The sequence below is a fragment of the Antechinus flavipes genome, chromosome 4 (genome assembly GCF_016432865.1).
Source record: "Antechinus flavipes isolate AdamAnt ecotype Samford, QLD, Australia chromosome 4, AdamAnt_v2, whole genome shotgun sequence".
NCBI lineage: Eukaryota > Metazoa > Chordata > Mammalia > Dasyuromorphia > Dasyuridae > Antechinus > Antechinus flavipes.
Genome location: NC_067401.1, coordinates 310,163,531 through 310,183,156, shown reverse-complemented (window position 1 = coordinate 310,183,156; position 19,626 = coordinate 310,163,531). Strand labels below are relative to the sequence as shown.

Here is a 19,626-nt window from a genome sequence, read left to right as displayed (position 1 = left end):
AAGATCAAAAATCATCTTGACATTTTAGACTGAAACCATCAAGAAAACTTTCAGTGGAATAAATGCAAATTATAAGATCTTTCTTTTTTTAAATATCCATTTATACATCAAGAGATCTTGATAACAGTTTTCATGAATAAAGTAGAGGGAGGACCATATCTGACCATAAACTTAATATAGATCAACAGTGTAACATGAGTGTGAAAAGCATCATAATTTTAAGCCATGTTAATAGAAGTACAAGGTCCAGAGCAAGGGTGCTAGTGTTCTCATTTATATTCTGACATGCCAGACCAAATCTCAAGTATTATGTTTAATTCTGGGCACCATATTTTAAAAGAAATTTTAAAAACATTAGTAAGGGCAGCTAGGTGACTATCTGGTCTCAGGCACTTAAAACTTCCTAGCTCTTTGACCCTAGGCAAGTCATTTAACCCCGATTGCCTCAGGAAAAAAAGAAAAATGGAGAGAGAGGGAAGGAGGAAGGAAGGAAGGAAAGAAGGAAAGAAGGAAGGAAAAACATTAGTAAGAGCACATCTGAAGATGAGCAACAAGCATATTGAGGAATATAGATATCCTGTCATAAGAGGAATAATTGAAGGAATTGACTTTGTATATTTATCTTGAAGAAGAAATGGATTGGGAAGAGGAAGTGTGGTAAATATTTCCAGATATTTAAAGGGCTATTCCTGAAGAAGTAGTTTTATTCATGTTGTTCTAGAGACAGAACAAGATAAAGGAAAAGAAGTTAGAGAAAGGCAGATTCCATCTTGTTGTGAGCAAAATAATTAGATTAAAAAAATAATTCATATATCTTGTTGTAGTACTTTGTCACTTTAAAGTCCTTTGAATACATTATCTCACCTGAAAAATGAGCTGTCACTGGACAGAGACTAGGAGATTGGACTAGATTAATTCTAAAGTCCATTACAACTCTAAGGTCATATGATTTTATTCATCAAGAATTAAAGGATCTTGTAAATTTAGCTGTTTTTTCTCAGTATCCCTTTCTTACCTCCTTAGGAATTTGAAATATCTCATGCACAAAACAGTTTCTATCACATTGTCTCATTTAATTGGCAGTTTCTGTCAGGATTTTAAGTCTAATAAGGCACACATGAGCTAGATTAATTCAGGGTTGCATAAACTTTGAAAGGCAGGACAAATTCATTAGGTGTTAAAAGGCATCCAGGTTATCATTTTATGTAATGAGTGATGACTGAACAGTCATTTATCATGACTGTCAAAATTCGTCATTTTTAAAATAACTGTGAAGAACTGTTGTTACTGTGTAAACATAATTTTCTTAGATCAATTTCTGTTTAATTAAAGCTATAATCGTGTTTTTGGAGTCATTCTGTTAAATGGATTAAAGCAGAAAGGAAAATAATGTAAAGTTCATTACTAGTTACCATTATAAACACTATTTCACTATGGTTCCTTTCATTCATTCAATAAATCAAGTATTAAGGATTTTTAAATACCTACTCTGTGTCAGGCCCCTATTCTGCTCTCTAGAGCAATAAGAATAAGCTTGACTCCAGTAAAAATCCTTTAAATATTTGGAGGATTTACCCCATCACCCCACCCCATCTCTCCTCAAGATAAATACACATCCTAAGTTCCTTCATCCCACTGAGGTACTGGACAATACAAAGCAAATACACTTAATTGTGTATTTAAGTAAATACTAAATAAATATAAATAAATTCAAAGTAGCTAAATATAAAGTAGTTTGTGAGGGTACTAGCAATTGAGGATCAGGACGTTTTCCTTAGAAGACTATATTTAAGGTACACCTTAAAGGAAGAGGAGGATTCCATAAAGTGGGGGTGAAAAAATGTTGATTTTCCGGGCACAGGGGACAACCAGTGCAAAGATAGTGAGAATGTGATATGTGAAGGTAGGAGAAAGACCTACTCTGCTAGTCTGAAGAGGATAAGAGAGGTAGTGATATCCAGTGAGGCTGGAAAACTTGATTCAAGCCAGTTGGTAAAAGGCTTAAAATTAACAGAGTTTTTATTTTATTGAAGAAGACAACAAGGGCAATTAGATGATACAGTAGATAAAACACTGACTCTGGAGTCTATAGAGGATCTGAATTCAAATTTGATTTCAGACACTTAATACTTTCTGTGTGACCCTAGGTAAGTCATTTAACCCAATTACCTCATACAAGAACGAAGAAGAAATCAGAAGTTCCTAGAATGTAATGAGTAAAAAAGTGATATCGTTGGATCTGTACTTAAAAATCATTTCTGCAGCAGTATGAAGAATGTACTGGAATAAACAGCGGCATGAGACAGGGAAACCAATTAAGAACTGTTGAAATCTAAGCAATAGATAATGAGTGTCTGAATTAAGGTGGAAACTACATGCATGGAAGGAAAAGAGAGGAGTCAGGTGCAGTAGATTTTGAGTGTATGGCAAAAAGGCAAGATTCGTTAATTGGTCTTTCAGGAGAGTGAGGGAAAGTGAGGAATCTAGGAAAAGGCTGAAATAAATGATGAGCCTAAGAGGTTGGAAGAGAGAAGTTTAGAAGAAGGGTGGCTTTAGCAGGAAAGAATGCATTCTGTTTTGGTTTTGTTTAGTTTGAGATGTCTCTGGGACATACAGTTTGAAATGTGTAAGAAGCAATTGGTCATGTAAGACTGATTGAAGTCAGACACAACTGAAAAATGACAGAACAACAGGTCTCTAGGCACAACCTGTTGTTCTGTCATTTTTCAATTGTGTCTGACTCTTTGTGACCTCTTTTGGGTTTTTTTTATTATTATTATTATTATTTGCCAAAGATACTAGAGTGTTTTCCCATTTTTTTCTCCAGATCACTTTACAGATAAGGAACCTGAAGCAAACAGGGTTAAATAATTTGCCCAGAGTTACACAATAAGGAAGAGTCTAAAACCAAACTTGAACTCTCAAAGATGAGAGTATTCCTGAAAGTAGGCCCAGAGAACTACCCATTGTACCATCCATCTAGTGAGAGATCTGGGGAGGATGATATTGATCTATGATCATGGATGATAACTAAAAAATTCAGTGAAATTGAAGAGGCCATCAAGAAGTATTGAGAGAAAAGAAAAGAGGACTAAGGCTGAACTTTGTGGAACACTCACAGTTAGGAAGCATGATATGAAAGATGATCTATCAAAGGGAGATTGAGAGGTAATCAGTCAGGTAGGAGGAAATCCAAGAAAGAACAATGTCACAAAAATTCAGAGAGATAAAAATATCATTAAAGGTCTACAGTATCAAATGGTCAACCATTAAAAGGGCTATCAAAAGGATGGTCAACAGTATCAAATATATCTAATGAATCTAGAAGGCTGAGGCATGTGAAAAGACTATCAGACTTGGCAATTAAATGATTGTTGATAGCTGTAGAGAGAGGAGTTCAGCTGAATGGTGGGTATTGGAAACCAGATTGCAAAGGATAAAGATGTGAAGTGAGAAGTAGAAGCCGAAGGTATAGAAAACTTTTCCAAAAGTTAATTGGCTGAAAAAAGTGAGTGTAGGATGAGTTTGAGGGAGTAAGAGAGTAAGAGAGTCTAGTGAAGGTGGGTTTTTTTGGTTGTTATTTTGTTTTATTTTGTTTGTTTTTTTTTTTTTTTTCAGATGGAGAAGATTTGATCATATTGAAAGAGAATAGGGAAGAAACCAGAAGTTATGTGTTTGGCTTAAAGTAATTTTTTATTAGATCCCTTCAAATACTCTAAGGGTACAGATAGAAAATTAATATGTTAGCCTGACACTTTCTTGTTCATAAATATTTTTCTATGAATTGGGTATGTCTGGGGACATTTGTGACATGCACAATTAGTATTTTTATGTTAGGAAGATTTTTTTTTCAATATTTGAAATAATGTGTCTTGCTTTGGGGTTAACTCACTGTCAATTCCTCTGAAGATTTTTTAGAAATATGTTTCATATTTCAGTCTAGGATATTTGATTAGTGTTAAGACGCCCATTTCAACTCAAAGAAATAAGAAAAAAAGAAAGAATTCAATCATCCCCTTCCATCTTATGTTTTTTATTGCTTGTGTCTGTAGCAGCCCTTTTAAAACTTATTTCTTGTCAAAAAAAAGAAAAGGTGGTTTACTAACTTGAAAGGTCCTTTATGTGTTTCCCCTCCCCCCAAAAAATACACAGAGATGGAGAAATGTTGAGCAGCCTCATAATAGTGAGAGAAGAAGTGTGACAGCAAAGAGGGGAAGGGACAACATTGGGATTAGGGAACGAGGAAAGAAAAGACTGAAATCCTAGATTTTTTTTTCCCCCTAGGTGGAAGAGGTGGAGCTGATTTACAGTCTTCAGATGTTAGGTCTCCTGTTATGTGATATTTTGCTCTTAGAATTATTCTTCATTCTGCTTAAGAATATAAAGCTCTTTACTTATCATCTTTTAAGAAATAAATTATTGACCTCACTTTCCTATAACTTTCTGGGATAATTGATAATTTATTCCCATTGTTTGTTAGAGTGAGTGGACTAATGCTATTTCCTTTCTTTTATTCACTTCTTATCTCTTTTCTAGGCTCTTAGATTTTCTCCTGACACTTAGAAGAGGGTTTAAGAAAAGAAATCCATTATCATCTAAATCCAGCTGGCACAATTTCAAGGCATTTCACTTCTCCTTGTTTCCACTCTGTAAAATTGTCTTGATTGAAGAGACAAGTTGAAATTGAAGGCCATTAATCATTAGTGAATTAATTTTTAAAACATATATTCCTGAGCATGCTTAGAAAATGATGGAAGGAATGAGTAACGAAAATTCAAATTTTTCTAGATTTAGAGATTAATTTAGAAGGTGGACCACCATGGAGTATTCAGTACTTTTTTCTGGGAAGAAGAATGAGACCTGAGATTCAAGTAGGACAATCGAACATTGTGTAGAATTATATCCTAGAATAAACTTGAGTTTCACAGTAGTCTTTATTAATCTTGAACTTACTGGACCTTTGGTATTAGTTGAATATTTGGGTTTTTATTCAATGGTTTTTGTTGCTATTCAGTGAAGATTTCTTGGCATAGATACTGGAGTGGTTTGGCATTTCCTTCTCTAGCTCATTTTACAGATAAGGAAATTGAGTCAAATTGGATTACATACCCAGGATACACAATTAATAAGTCTCTGAGGTTGGATTTGAACTCAGATTTTCCTGACTTCAGGCGCAGCACTCTATCCACTCAGCCATCTAGATACCAGTGTTGGGCTACATCGTGTCTTCTTTCTTAAAGTACTATTTTCAAAAAGAAAGGTTGGGAGACTGAAGACTCTGGGGAAAAATGACTAGCATGGACAGCCTTTTTCATGCAGGATAGATCCTAGATTTAGAATTGATGAGACTTTAGGGGAGGTCATTGATTCCAACCTCATTAATGTTCTAGATAAGGTTACTTTGTCTGTGGCCCTAAATAGGTCACTAAATCTATATAAGATTTAAATTTCAATTCTCTTTCAGGCTCTTAGTGACTTGCCCAGGGTGACAAGAGCCATTAAGTGCTTGAGGCAGAATTCAAATACAAATATTTTTTATTCCAAATCCTATGGCCTCTAGAGCCCCCATAAAAACAGAACTCCCCAAAACAGCTAAGTAAATAGTAATCCCTGAGACATTTGGTGACCCATGCTCTGGTGCATGGTCTCCTGAGGGACCAGAAAGGCCACAGGGGATTTTGTGGTGAGAACAAGGTAACAGAGGAAAAATCTACAAATCCCACAGATTGTAGGAACAAAGTACAATAGAGGCAGGGGGAGAAGAATTGGCAGTAGCAGAAAGATTATAATGGGAATTCCTTAGCAAGTTTTTTGGGGAGTACTCCAATGGGAACAAAAAATTGGTAAGAGTAAAGAAGGGGGGCTGAAAAACAAATAAAAATTATATAGAACAAAACAAATTAGATCTCATTTTAACTATTCTTTCTTGCAATTTTTAAAAATTTTAATATTGAAAGCAATTGCATCCATTCCTACTGAGTATAATTCTAAAATGTTCCTTTTCCTTTGGACCTTTTATCTGCCCCTCTCTACTCGCCACCATAATTGCTCTTCTCAATATATTTGCCAGAAAAGCAGAAAGAGAATTAAATTAGATGCAGTTCACCCTTCCTCCAGTCCCCTTTCTACCCCCAAGATCATTTCTTAAACAAAAATTTAAAACTCTATATCTGTCCTCTCCTGAGAGACAGTGGAGAATGTGAAAAAGAACATTGGTTACAATTCATTTTTTTAAAGAGGGGTCATGCTCTAAGGGGAAGGAATAGAGATGAGCATGAGAACTGATAACAAGAGTTCTGTTTTAAGGCCATAGACCAAAACTTTCCCTGAAGTCACTTCTGTTGTGTTCTCTGCCCACTTGTTGCCCAGAGAACATAAGGGTGGCCATTGCCCAGGCAGGGTCTGCAATCTTGGCAAGGTTTGGATACACATCTGGGAAAGGGCTGGTTGTTGTTCAATTGTGTCTGATTATTCACAAACCCATTTGGGGTTTTCTTGTCAAAGATGCTGGCTTTCCTTTCTAATTCATTTTACAGAAAAGCTAGTAAATGCCTGAGCTGGTTTTGAACTCTGGGTTTCCTGACTCCAGACTCCAGCATTAGAGTCCCACCTGCACTGCTCCATCCAGGAAAGAGTAGAGCTTAAAAGAAAATTACTAATACTAAGCTACCCAATGCAATCCAGTTTTGTTTTCCTAGATTTACAAAGATAAGACAAAAAAAAAAAAAAAAAACCAACCCAAATCCTAACAAAAAACCGCTCTTGTCTTCAGGGAAGTTGTATTCTATATGGGAAAGGGGAGGAGGAAAGAGATAACATGTAAACAAATAAGTTTACATAATAATGTAAAGCAGTAAATAGCATTAATAATTCTGGATATCCAGAAGAGTTTCCAAAAAGGAAGTGGCCCTTGAGTGTTTAAGAGCAGGTAGTGATATTAAGAAGCCAGATGGAGTGCATTCCAAACATGGAGGACAGCAGGATTTAACAGGACAAGCAGGAAAGTATCCCAGGAATTATACCCTTGCAACCAGTGTTCTTGTCCTCCACTCCCTCCCTGGGAAAAGTGGATGTAAGGATTTCCCCCTTTCCCAAATTAACTAATCAGAGATATCTTCAGATACAGAGAGAAAGCATTTATTTAGTCCTTGCAGGGAGAAGCCCAGAGACACCCAGGAGGCATCCCAGCTCCGCATCCCAGCTCCCATCTGTCCCCATGTTTGTAGGCCTGACAAGCCAGAAGCTTGTCATGATTTAAATAGCAAAAGACCCTTTTCATTGGATAGAATAAAAGGAAGTAACCATCCTTGACCAATGGTCACCAATATTGTCTGGTTCTTGTGATTCACATCACTTCCGGTAGCTGAGCTAAGGTTTTTAACCTTTAGAGATCATGTGATTTCCTGCAATCCAGGGTCTAAGGCCTGATCTCATAAACTGAGAAAACTTCATCTAATCAGTCAGGATCAAAATGCTAGAGATGAAATAATAACAAATTTAGAAAATACTAAATAGGCCAAAAATAACTAAGTAGTTATTTTTCTTATGACCAACTCTTCATGACCCCATTTTGAGATTTTCTTGGGAAAGATGCTAGAGTGGTTTGCCATTTAGTTTTCCAGCACATTTTTCAAATGAGGAAACTAAGGCAAAGTGAATTAAGTGAGGGTCACAGAGCTAATAAATTTCTAAGACCAGATTTGAACTCAGGAAGATAAGTATTTCTGACTTTAGGCTCGGCCTTCTAACTGGCTAGTTAGCTACTGAATGGTACAGTGAAAACAGAATTAAACATTTAATCAAAAGACCTGGGTTTAAGTTACTCTGTCCCATACTAGGTATGCTAATATAAACAAATCAGTGAATCTTATCTAAGTTTTAATTTCTTCAAGTAATAATTATACCTGTCTTTCATACTTCTTGTGGTCTTTGTGAGAGTTTTACAAAATATTATATGTGAATGCAAGAATGGAGGATTGACCTGCTCATATAAGCCTGGCCTTCAGGGAACTGTCAATCTCACATGATTGAAGAAGAAAATTATATGGTAGCACTTTATAACTATAAATTATTATATAAATAGCAAGTATTATATCATCATCATCAGTATTGTAATTTTTGTCTCTAATGTGTTTACAAGAAGTATTAAAGATATGAAAGTAAATAAAGACCTGGGATGTTCATTTAATTCTTATGGTCCCAATTTCACACTGAATTTAATGTGATTGAAGCAAACTTTACTTTTTTCCTGCCTCCTGTCTTTCCTGTCTTAATTTAATATTATAGAGTGTTTTAGGATTGGTGAACTGACATAATTAAATTTAAGGTATCAAATTTCTTTGCCTAATCTTTATTGTTGTGGAAACTTTTGTTTATTGCATAAGGCTAGAGTTTGGGACAGGATCAAATTTCACCTCATAATCTAACCATAATGCCCCTCTGTCCTAAGAAAACAATACTGCTTTATGGCTATTAGATATATAGAAAATATCTAAGAAGTTCATACAGATACATAAAACTAAAAAAGTCAGATGTCTTGAATTCAGTTTTAATTCTTTATTATCAGAATAGTTTGCTTCAAGACTCTTCACACTCACTGATCATTTTCTGTACTTTGCAATCTTCCCTAAATGAAGCTATTTTTATTTTATCAATTTTTTTTATCCTTAATGTTGCTTTTTGTATAGAATGATTGATATTAGCTTGTGTCATGACTATCATATCATTGGTGAATACCTTTCAGAAAATAAAAATTATTTAGATTTTATACTAAGCCAACAATAAATATGCCTATTCTTTGTTGCAGTTATCACTGAAAAGAAGAGGAAGTAAAGACTTGCAAAAATCTGATAAAAAGTCACAGCAGACTCCTACAGAGGTAAGTTAATTTAAAAAAAAATTTGAACTATCTCAAATCTTGTCTTTTTAAACATATATTTATTAAATAGACCAGAGAAATAATTTCCTATAAGTCTTTTTCCCATTTCTCCTTCTTTAAATCAAGCCCTCAAATCTCCTAAACTTAAACTTGACAATTAACTGGTTACACAATATATAAATAGAAACAAATAATAAAACATATATAAATATTTGCTGTGTATCAACTGTAAGAAAGCAAGCAACTTGAATCATTTAGATCACTGTTCCTGCTGACTTCTTAATTCTGTAAGTACAGGCCCAGATTCAGTTTTTTCAGAAAACCAATTAAATTCTCTTTTTGAGAATTCTCTTCACATTTTTTTAAAATTATAAAATAAGAATAAAATAAAAGTTCTCTCAGGAAAGGAATTTATTTTAGTTCTTTCTTTTTTGTACTTCTTCCAATCTCTCTTTAGAAGAGACTTTATTACTCAAAATTCCATTGCCTTTAAAAAAAACAATAATGGTATCCATAGTTTCTGTAGGAAAGGCCATTAAAGTTGGTGCTACATATCTTTCTATGCAGGCATAGATGTAGGGTAACATGCATATATCCATAACAAAGATACTTAATCAGTATATTCTTGAAAACATGTATTACTAGTTTAATGCATTCATTTAATCCCATAATTTCAGATTTGGATAAGAGCACAAATTGTATGTGATCTAGAATCTCTTATATCTCTTACATATAATCATCTAGCCATTGTTTGAACACTTCTAACAATTGTGAAACTGTTTCATCTCAAGGTATTCCATCCCATTTATGTGTACTAATTATCTGAGAAATTTTTCCTTATATCTCATATAACTATCTTCTTCTTTTTTTTTTTTTTTGCCTTTTGCACCCTTGCTCCTAATTCTGTTCTTTAACCCTAGAAGAAATCTCTTTTCTCTTTCATATAACACTTTAAGACAGCTCTCATGTTCCCAAGTTCTTTCTTCTCCAGACTATCTCCATTCTTTCCCCATCTTGGTTGCCTCCTTTAGACATTCTCTAGTTTATTAAAATATTTTCTAAAATGTATCTCTTAGAACTGAACACATAGTTACCTTCTTTATTCTAGACACTAGATACCAGGCCTCTTTTAAATCAGGTAAATCAGGTTAAAACTGCATTAATCCTTATGTAGCTGCCATAAGTCATGGTTAAACTCATAATTGGTTTATATTCAGTTCGATTCAATAAACATTTTATTAAGCTCCTACTATGTGCCAGGCACTGCCCTAAGCAATAGGGATACAAAAAAACCAAAACAAAACCCTGCCTAAAGGAAACTGAAAAGCTCTTGGGGTTAAGAGACAACAGTGTATATTTTGTTCATGGAGTTGAAACCAAGCAAAGTTACAGATAAAGACTCTGAGGTCTTTATCTAACAATCGATGAGTATCCATACCTTTCAGATCTTCTATTTGCATGGATAGTATGTTTTCTTTTAATGTTACAGATGTTTGCTTTTCTTTTTCTAGATTATCCTATCCTTCACTTTATATTTGCATTCTCAATAATGTGTCTTCTCTTTTGTGTCTTTAGTGAAAATGTCCCTCGTATTCACATTTTTTTTTTCTATTCTGCCAATTATTTCTGCTGTGAAGGCCCTAAATTCTACTCTGACAATTTTAATTTCTCTTTTAAACCTCTCAGGAATAGCACAAAGTGATTCTATATTACCATGAAATCTATAGTTCTATATCTTATTAGATGTTGAATCATTTTCTTTTTTTTTTTTTGCAGTATTTTTTCATAAATATCTGAAACTGTTTACTAAATTTGAAGGCCATATTTCTGCTCCTAATGTCTTCCCTGTTTGTTTATTTACTTATCTGTAAGGTTTTTTTTTTCTTTTTTTGCTACCTTTACTAATTTCAAACTTTTTATCATTATTTTCCCCTCTTACTCACTTCTGGTGGTTTCCCAAGGGGCTGAATTTCAGAGGGCTTCAGCTTCTTCCCTTGCTGGGCAATTCATAGCTCCCTGAGCTAGATCTCTATCCTTACTGACTTTTAGGGAGGACAGAACTGGTTCCATCTGAATGATCTCTTTCCTTCAGGATTAGTGAGTGCCACACAGCTTCCCCGGAATAAAATGTCCTACCACGTTGCCTCTGTTTCTCAATTTTCTGGGTTAAAGTTACAAAGTTCTTGCTGTGCTGCTGCTACCATATCCCTATCCCTATCTGTCTTTTTTTTTTTAATTTTATTTTATTTAATAATAACTTTATATTGACAGAATCCATGCCAGGGTAATTTTTTTTTACAACATTATCCCTTGCACTCGCTTCTGTTTCGATTTTTCCCTTCCCTCCCTCCACCCCCTCCCCTAGATGGCAAGCAGTCCTATATATGTTAGATATGTTGCAGTATATCCTAGATACAATATATATTTGCAGAACCGAACCCCTATCTGTCTTAAAGTCTGAATCTTCAGGCACTGGCAAGAAGGAGTTTAAGATATGGAATTGCATCCTTTTGCAAGTTTAGGGAGTTGGGTTAGTTAGTGAAACTTCACTGCCTGGTGAATGGTAGGGGACAGGGTGCTGAGTGAGGGTGAAATGGGTGTTATAGTTAATAAAATCTTTAACTTTGGGCTCTTGTTCTAGATCAGGGAGACAGCTGAAATTGCTTTATCTCTGATAACACTTTCTATTTTGGAAAGATTTGAGAATTTGTAGGGATCAGAGAAAATGTTTAGTCCTCCATCTTGTTGTACATATGACTCCATCTTGTAAGGTTATTTATTGAACCCAAATAGAACTTTACATTTATCTCTATCAAGTTATACTTCATTGCTCCAGAGCTAAACAGTAATAAATATCTGCCAAGAATTTTTAGAATCCTGACTGTCATCCAACCAATTTGCCATCCCTTCCAATTTTGTGTCATCTATATATTGTATAAGCATTCCATTTTTGCCTGTATCTATCATTTATTAAAATGCTAAATTGCAGAATGAAAGGGATATCCATGAGGAACTTCTAGTAATAATTTTCCTCCAACTTATATTGGTTGACCATTCTTTGAATCTACACATTGAATTTACCTCCCTGAAATTACTGTCTAGCTCAAATTTCATTTTGTCCATAAAAACAGTATGAAAAAAATGTCAAATGCTTGCAAAAATCTAAGGAGAATCTTTCTGTAGAACCCAAATGATCTAACAGTCTGTTAATTTTACAAAAACAAACAAAAAAGAAATTAAATTAGTTTGACACAATCTGTTTTTGGTCAATAATAATAATAACTCACCTTAAGATTTCAAAAATATTTTACATATATCATCTCTTTTAATCCCTATAATAGTCTTGTGGGTAAGCACCTTATTTTACAGATGAGGTTATTCATATACAGGCAAAAATGGAATGCTTATATAATATATAGATGACACAAAATTGGAAGGGATGGCAAATTGTTTGGATGACAATCAGGATTCTAAAAGGTACCTTGAAACAAATGCAAGATAAAAAAAAAAAAAAAAAAAGGAAATTACATCCTTGACACATATTTCTCAATCACAAAGGACAGATGATTATGAATACTGCTTATAGCTTCCCTGTCCTGATAAATTAGCATGAGTGTAGGGAAGCAATGAAAGGCAAATAAATGATTTGCCCATAAGATAAAACACATTATCATATGTGCCTATGTATGAAGGCACCACTTCTTTTATCTGGTTGAGAGTCTATACAGCCTGGCCTATGGAAAAGGATACAGTCAGATAGGAACATATTGTAACTTCGTTATGTTTTCCAATAGTACTTAGTATTAACACATAAAAGAAAGGAGTACCTTCTATTTTGAGGAGCAGTAGAAAGCAAAGACCTTTGTCTTTTCTCATAGGGCAGGCTAGGTATAGATCCTCAAAAAACTTTGACGCATTCTATCATGTATACTGATAAAAATTTATCCTAACTCTTTTACACTTAAACAGACAAACAAACAACAACAACAACAACAAAAATAAATAAAATCAAAAACTGAAGAGTAGAACATAATAGAAAGAACAAGTTTAGAGTTAGGAGACCTAGTTTCTTATCTTAGGTCTGCTACTTATTGCTCCTTTAACTTAGGGCAAGTTACTGCAGGTCTCTGAATCTCAATTTCTTCATCTTTAAAATGAGGTTGAATTTGATACTGAAATGCCATTTTAAAAAATCTCTTAGAGATTATTTTATCTAAACTCTCAGTGCCTTTCACTTAAGTCTTTTCTAGTCATAAGACTCTTGTCAGGTCAGTTTCTATGATCTTTTCTTCATCTGATTTACCCCTTAGTTCTCTGAGATCTTGTCAATGTTACCTTGGTTAGATATACTTGAGTTATGTCCTTATAGCTTGGGCTTTATCCAGTGAATTACATCTTACAAGTTTTAAATATCTCAGTCTTTTTAGAATCTAGCCTCTTAATCCTTCCATTTAGTCACAGAAGCCTTTTACATTGATAAGCAAATCATTTTCTATCATCCCTTCAGAGATAGAATGGTTGACCATAACTTTAATATGTTTTATTTCCTCAATCTCTGAACCTGTTATCTTAAGTTTTTCCCCCCATGGGTTTCAGGGTATAAAAATCTTATTTCATCTAATTTAGACCCTTTCTTGGAGATCTCAAGGCTCTGATATTGGAAACTAGTTGACGGAAACAACTTCTTTAACTACTTGCTAATGCTAGCATTGCACTTCTTTGTGAATTTAGCTTTTCTATATTACTAACAGGAACACATTCAAGAGACATTATTGAATGATCCACCATGTACAAAGTGGTCTGTCACACAAAATCAAAAATATTACTCTCAAGAAAGTACTGTTAAGCAACTTACATGCTATTGCACAATATAACTTGCATACCAACAAGTAATTGAAATGTAATTTGAAGAGTGGGTACTAATGTCTGGGAGGATAGAATAAGAGAACATGTCACATAGGAAGACTCATGAAGAGTGGCATAATTAGCATTTGGGCTCTCTTATTTCTGCTTTAAAGAGCAAGCCTGAAAGCTAATAAACTCCTCTTCAGGACATCAAGCTCCTTTTCTATTTAGAGTCAACTTTTCTAGTTTTTAAGAAATGAATTTACACTAATATCATTGCTAGGAATAGTCACATATTTATAGAATAAAGTGGTATTTTTAATTTTATACCCCACATTCTTTATTCTTTTTACACATAAACCCTTATCAATCTTAACTGGATCACTTCCCTTTTTATTAATGTATTTTAATCAGTTTTTATTTGTAATCAAGGAGCTTAAATTCTATAATTTAATACAAACTAATACTAAGTAGTTGGCTTTGTGGGTCATTTTAGGGCAGGGAGTATTTTCATCCCTACCTGTTTCCCTCAAGTTACAGTTAAATTCGCATAGCATTTTCTTTTCTTGTTAAATATAGGAAAAGTAGTATAACTTTAAATAAATATTTCCCTTAAATAAGATAATTTTTTCCAAGTAGGGAATAGGGGAGCTGACCTTTGTCCTTCTCTAGTGCACTTTCATGAATGCATAATCTGCCAACCCATTTTATCTTTTGAACAATAACATGTATGTATGTTAAATTAAAATTCACTCTTAATATAGTATGCTTGCTGTCTCTTTTTCTCCCTCCTATTCTCTCTCTCTCTTTCCCCCCTCTCTCTTTTTTATTCTCCCCTTTTGAATAGCAGTACCTTAAAACCATTCCATTTAAATCACAATTTTCTTTCTTTATATTTAGTCTTATTTTTTTAGCTAATATTATATCAATTTTTCTTCTCCATTAGTGAACATCAGAGATCAATATATAGAGGATTATATCTCTAACCTTTAGTATCGTTATACAATTTGTATTACATGTTCCTATTTTAAGTAATTCAAACAATCATGCTTCATCTATTTAAAAATGTTCAAGATTTTCTTCAGAATTTCTTTTTTCCTTCCAATTTTGACTTTCCTCTTTTGACATTTTACATTTTTCTTAGCTGCTATTACCTCCCTCCCTAATCCACCCCCTATAGTCCTGATTATTGTTGTATATGGGTTTCATTGATAGTGAGCTTGTTCCCTATTTCTCCTCCTTTCTGGCTCTTCTCTCCATTTCTCTAAAAGTTCTTTTATTACCAATTTCTTTCCTTCACTGTAAGGTTCATAAATGCAGTTTTAATTGAGGTAGAATAAACTTATTTTCTTTCTTCATCAAGGGTATTTTCCTATGTTTCCTATATTAGATATCTTTTAATCTTCATGTAAAAAAATATATCAGGTGAAAGAAAGCTAGAATTCACAACTGAATCTCAGATCATAATAATAACAATAATAGTCATATAATGCCTTAAGGTTTCCAAATTATGTCACATTTATATTATTTCATTTGATTTATTATTATCCCCACTTTACATGAGTAAAGTGCAGATGAGAGTAGTTAAATGTCTCAAAGTTAATAAATGTCTAAAGCAGGTTGTTAATACAGGTCTTCCTGGCTCCCTAGCCAATATTCTGTGCCCTATGATACCTAGCTTCCTTTTTTAGTTTAGCTATTTGCTTTTTCACTTTCTTACAAGCCAGCCCCTGAAACTCTCTTGAGAAGGGAGAAGAGAGTTGAAAGGAAGAAGTTGATGAAGAAGAAAATAATAGAAGTGAAGCAAAAAATAAAGAAAAGAGAAAAGGAAAAAAGATACAGGTCATGGTAACTTTTATATTTTGTTCTTTGTAAAAGAACACAGAAAGGGATGAGAATAAAAGAAGGAGACAAGATAATCAATATAGCTTTTGTATGGGGGAATAGGGCAAATGGAGGACTATTTTGAAAGATTGATTATTGTGGAAACTATTTTGTCAGGCATGAAAATCACTGCCCAGCCAAAAATAAGTCATGGGCTGGAGACCAGGATTACCAATTTGATGGACTGAAACCAAAGTACATATCGGTAATTGTTAAAATCTCCAGAAGGGGAAAAAAAAAAAAAACTTTGACAGAAACTATAAAACAACAGAGAAAATATATTTCTTTGAACAATACTGCACTAGAAAATAAAAGGCTCAAACTTTTGACATGAATTTGTGGTGGTTCCATTTATCAAGTTTAGATAAAGAATTTGCTCATTATCTTCGTCTCTTACTACTAATCTTAGTCTGAGCTCTACCAACTAGGATAGATAGATAGATAAAAATATGAGAGAAAGAAGAAGAGATAGCAAAGACATAATAGAAGGATGTCATAAAGGTAAGTATAAGGCAATGAGTGGCAACTTAGGCAGGACAATATATAGAGTTCTGGGTTTGGAGTCAGGAAGATGAGTCTGAGTTCAAATCTTGTCTCTGACACTTATTGGCTGTATAATCCTCGACAAGTCATTTAACTTCTATCTAACCCATTCTCACATTTAAAATGGGACTAATCAATAGCAGCTACCTCTTTGTGCTGTTGTAAAGAATAAATGGAATAACATGTGTAAACTTATTAATTTTAAAAGCTCTATAAGAATGTCAGCTCTTTTATCATCTTTATCTTCCTCTGACATCCTTAGACAGCTTTCCAACATTAATTTGGACAAAAAAATGCCAGTTCCCTCCTAGTTTCACTTTTTTAGTAGTTATTATAGTAGAAAAAACTTTTGTACATTAAATCAATAGGATCTGAATTCACATCCCACTAGTGACACTTAATACCTGTATGCCACTTGGGAAGCCATTTAATCTCTTAGCTTTAGTTGCCTCATCTACAAAATGGGCATAATAATAATACCTGTTTCATGGTTTTGTGAAGATCAAATGGAGTCATAAAGTAATTTATAAATCTTAAAGTTCTTTAGAAAATGTTAGTTATTACTAGTGAAGTTTTATATCAGTATTTCTTTAATCAACTCTCCACTGGGATAGTTTGTACAAATATATCATATCCTTATTTCCCACAAAGATTGTACATAGTTCTGTTTTTTTTTTTAATGGAAAGCTTCCCTGAAATGATTTCCTATTAGATTGATATGATTTCTTGAGTGAGATTTAAACTGTTTCCTTTAGTGATTGTGTCCTTCTTTATCTATTTAAAGAAAAATGCTTTTATTTCTATCTTCTACTTCCCAGAGTTTGATTTCACACTGATATTATACTGTCAGAAACCCAAACTAATCTGATATTTTTCTTGAAACTATTAATATGTCACAGTATCTTTTAAAATAAAATCATACTGCATCTTCTAGACATTATTTCAATCTTGAAAATAATGAGCAAATTCTTCTTTAAAAATTTTTTTTAATATTTAATTTTTTATTTACAAAACATATGTTTGGATAATTTTTCAGCGTTGACCCTTGCAAAATCTTCTCTTCCAAATTTTCCCCTCCTTTCCCCCAATCCCTTCCCTAGATGGCAGGTAGTCCAATACATATTAAATATGTTAAAATATATGTTAAATCCAATATATGTATACCATTACTTGCTGCACAAGAAAAATCGGATCAAGAAGGAAAAAATTACTGAGAAAGAAAACAAAATGCAAGCAAACAACAACAGAAAGAGTGAAAATGCTATGTTGTGATCCACACTCAGTTTCTACGGTCCTCTCTCTGGATGTAGATGACTTTCTTCATCACTGAACAATTGGAACTGGTTTGAATCATATCATTGTTGAAGAGAACCATGTCCATCACAATTGATCATTGTATAGTCTTGTTGTTGCCATGTATAATGATCTCCTGGTCCTTCTCATTTCACTTAGCATCAGTTCATGTAAGTCTCTCCAGGCCTCTCTGAAATCATCCTGCTGGTCATTCCTTATAGAACAATAATATTCTATAACATTCATATTATAAAATTTATTTATTTAGCTCTTCTCCAATTGATGGACATCCTTTCAGTTTCCAGTTTCATGCCACTACAAAAAGGGCTGCCACAAACATTTTTGCACATGTGGGTCCCTTTCCCTCCTTTAAGATCTCTTTGGGATAAAAACCCAATAGAAACACTTCTGGTTCAGAGGGTTTGATAACTTTTTGAGCATAGTTCCAAATTGATGAGCAAATTTTTTACTTAAACTTAATAAAAGGAACCACCAAAAATTCATTTCAAAAGTTTGAGCCTTCTTTTTTCTAGTGCAATATTCTTCAAAAGAAATATACTTTCTCTATTGCTCTGTAGTATCTGTCAATTTTTTTTTCTTCTGGAGATTTTAACCATTACAGATATGTACTTTAGTTTTAATCCAATCAAATTGGTAACTATAGTCTTCATCCTATTTTTTTTTTTTTTTTGCTGAGCAGTGATTTTCATGCCTGACAAAATAGTTTCCACAATAATTAATTTTCTAAAATGGTTTTCCATTTGTCCTATTTCCCCCAATTGGTTCTCTCATTTCCTTTATTCTGTTCCCATCACTTTTGTCTTCTTTTACAGAGAAAAAAAAATTAAGAAGCTACCATTGCCTATATTTCTTTTCATTTTCTTCCTCCTCTTTATTTGTTGTTTCACTTTCACCATCATCTTCTTCTTCATCAACTTCTTCCTTTCAATTCTCTGCTTTCCTGTAGATAATGTTCGCTGCTACAACATTTGCTCTAATAAGTCTCTTTTCTCCATCTGAATATATCATGTATGTCATCTCCCCACTCTCTTCTTCTTCCTCAGTCTCTGAGTCTGTCTAATTTGCTGTAACTTCTCAGTCCTTATAGTGAATTATCATATGTAGCATATGCTGTCCCTTGCCAATACTAGCCTACTCCTATAGGTGAAGCTTATTTATTTTTGGCTTTGTCCTGGACCTGAAATTTCATCTACTTTGAGCATTCCTGATGAGAACAACACCCTCTACCAATTCTAGACACACCCTATAATTTGTAGTTCTATAGAATGATCTAATACTGGAGACTAGAGACATTTACACTAGCAAATGTTTAATAACTGGCTTTCTGGGGGAAGAAAGGAAATGTAAGCACAGAACATTATCAGGTTTAATTTCCTTTATTTGTTTATTTTGGTGAGACAATTGAGGTTAAGTGACTTGCCTAGGATCATACAGCTAATAAGTGTTGTGTCTGAAACAAATTTGAACTCAGGTCCTCCTGACTACAGGACTAATGTTTAAGCTCTTTTATTGACATATTCTCCATTACTTTCCTGAATCTATACAATCAACAACAAAAAAGTCAGACTCTGATGTGTAGCATTTGATGATTTCAGAGGCATAAATGTTCACAATGAAAATCTTTCATCTCTCAAGAGCCAATAAAAACTAAATGGAGTACACCTCTATTAAGGATTAAGTGGTTTACCAGAAACACATAGCTTATATATGAAGAAGGCATGGATTGAATCTAAGTTTTCCTGACTTCAAACCTTTTCTCCATCTTTCATGGCATAACACCTCTCAAAACCCATTTGATATTCACCAAAAAATACCATGGTTAAAGCTAGCATTTTATCTCCATTTCGCAGAATTCAGAGTAATACTAATAGTAATAATAATAAATTAACAATAATAATAGTAGAATGCTCTGTGCCAAGGCCATTTGTATCTGAACTCCATTAAAAAAAAGAAAAGAAAAAATGGAAACAGGACATATAATAATTATACAGAATTTCAGTGATGATAAGAATTCAATGGTCATCTAGTCCTTGCATAACTGGAGGAGAAAAAAGCAAATATTCCATTTATAATATACTGGACAAATTGTCATCCAAATTTGGTATGAATCAGCCCATTCTACTTTGGGATTATTTTAATTTTTAGGAAATTAAAAAATAAGT

The 19,626-nt window shown here is 33.6% G+C and overlaps 1 protein-coding gene across 2 annotated transcripts in view; it reads left to right on the top strand.

The window, feature by feature from the left end:
- The window catches only part of SOGA3 (SOGA family member 3), a 76,569-nt gene that overhangs the window by 16,109 nt on the left and 40,834 nt on the right, over positions 1 to 19,626 (top strand). For both annotated transcript variants that reach the window (XM_051997714.1, XM_051997713.1), the window contains exon 5: positions 8,807 to 8,878. In XM_051997714.1, coding sequence (XP_051853674.1) covers positions 8,807 to 8,878 — 72 coding nt within the window. The remainder of the gene's footprint in view (positions 1 to 8,806; positions 8,879 to 19,626) is intronic.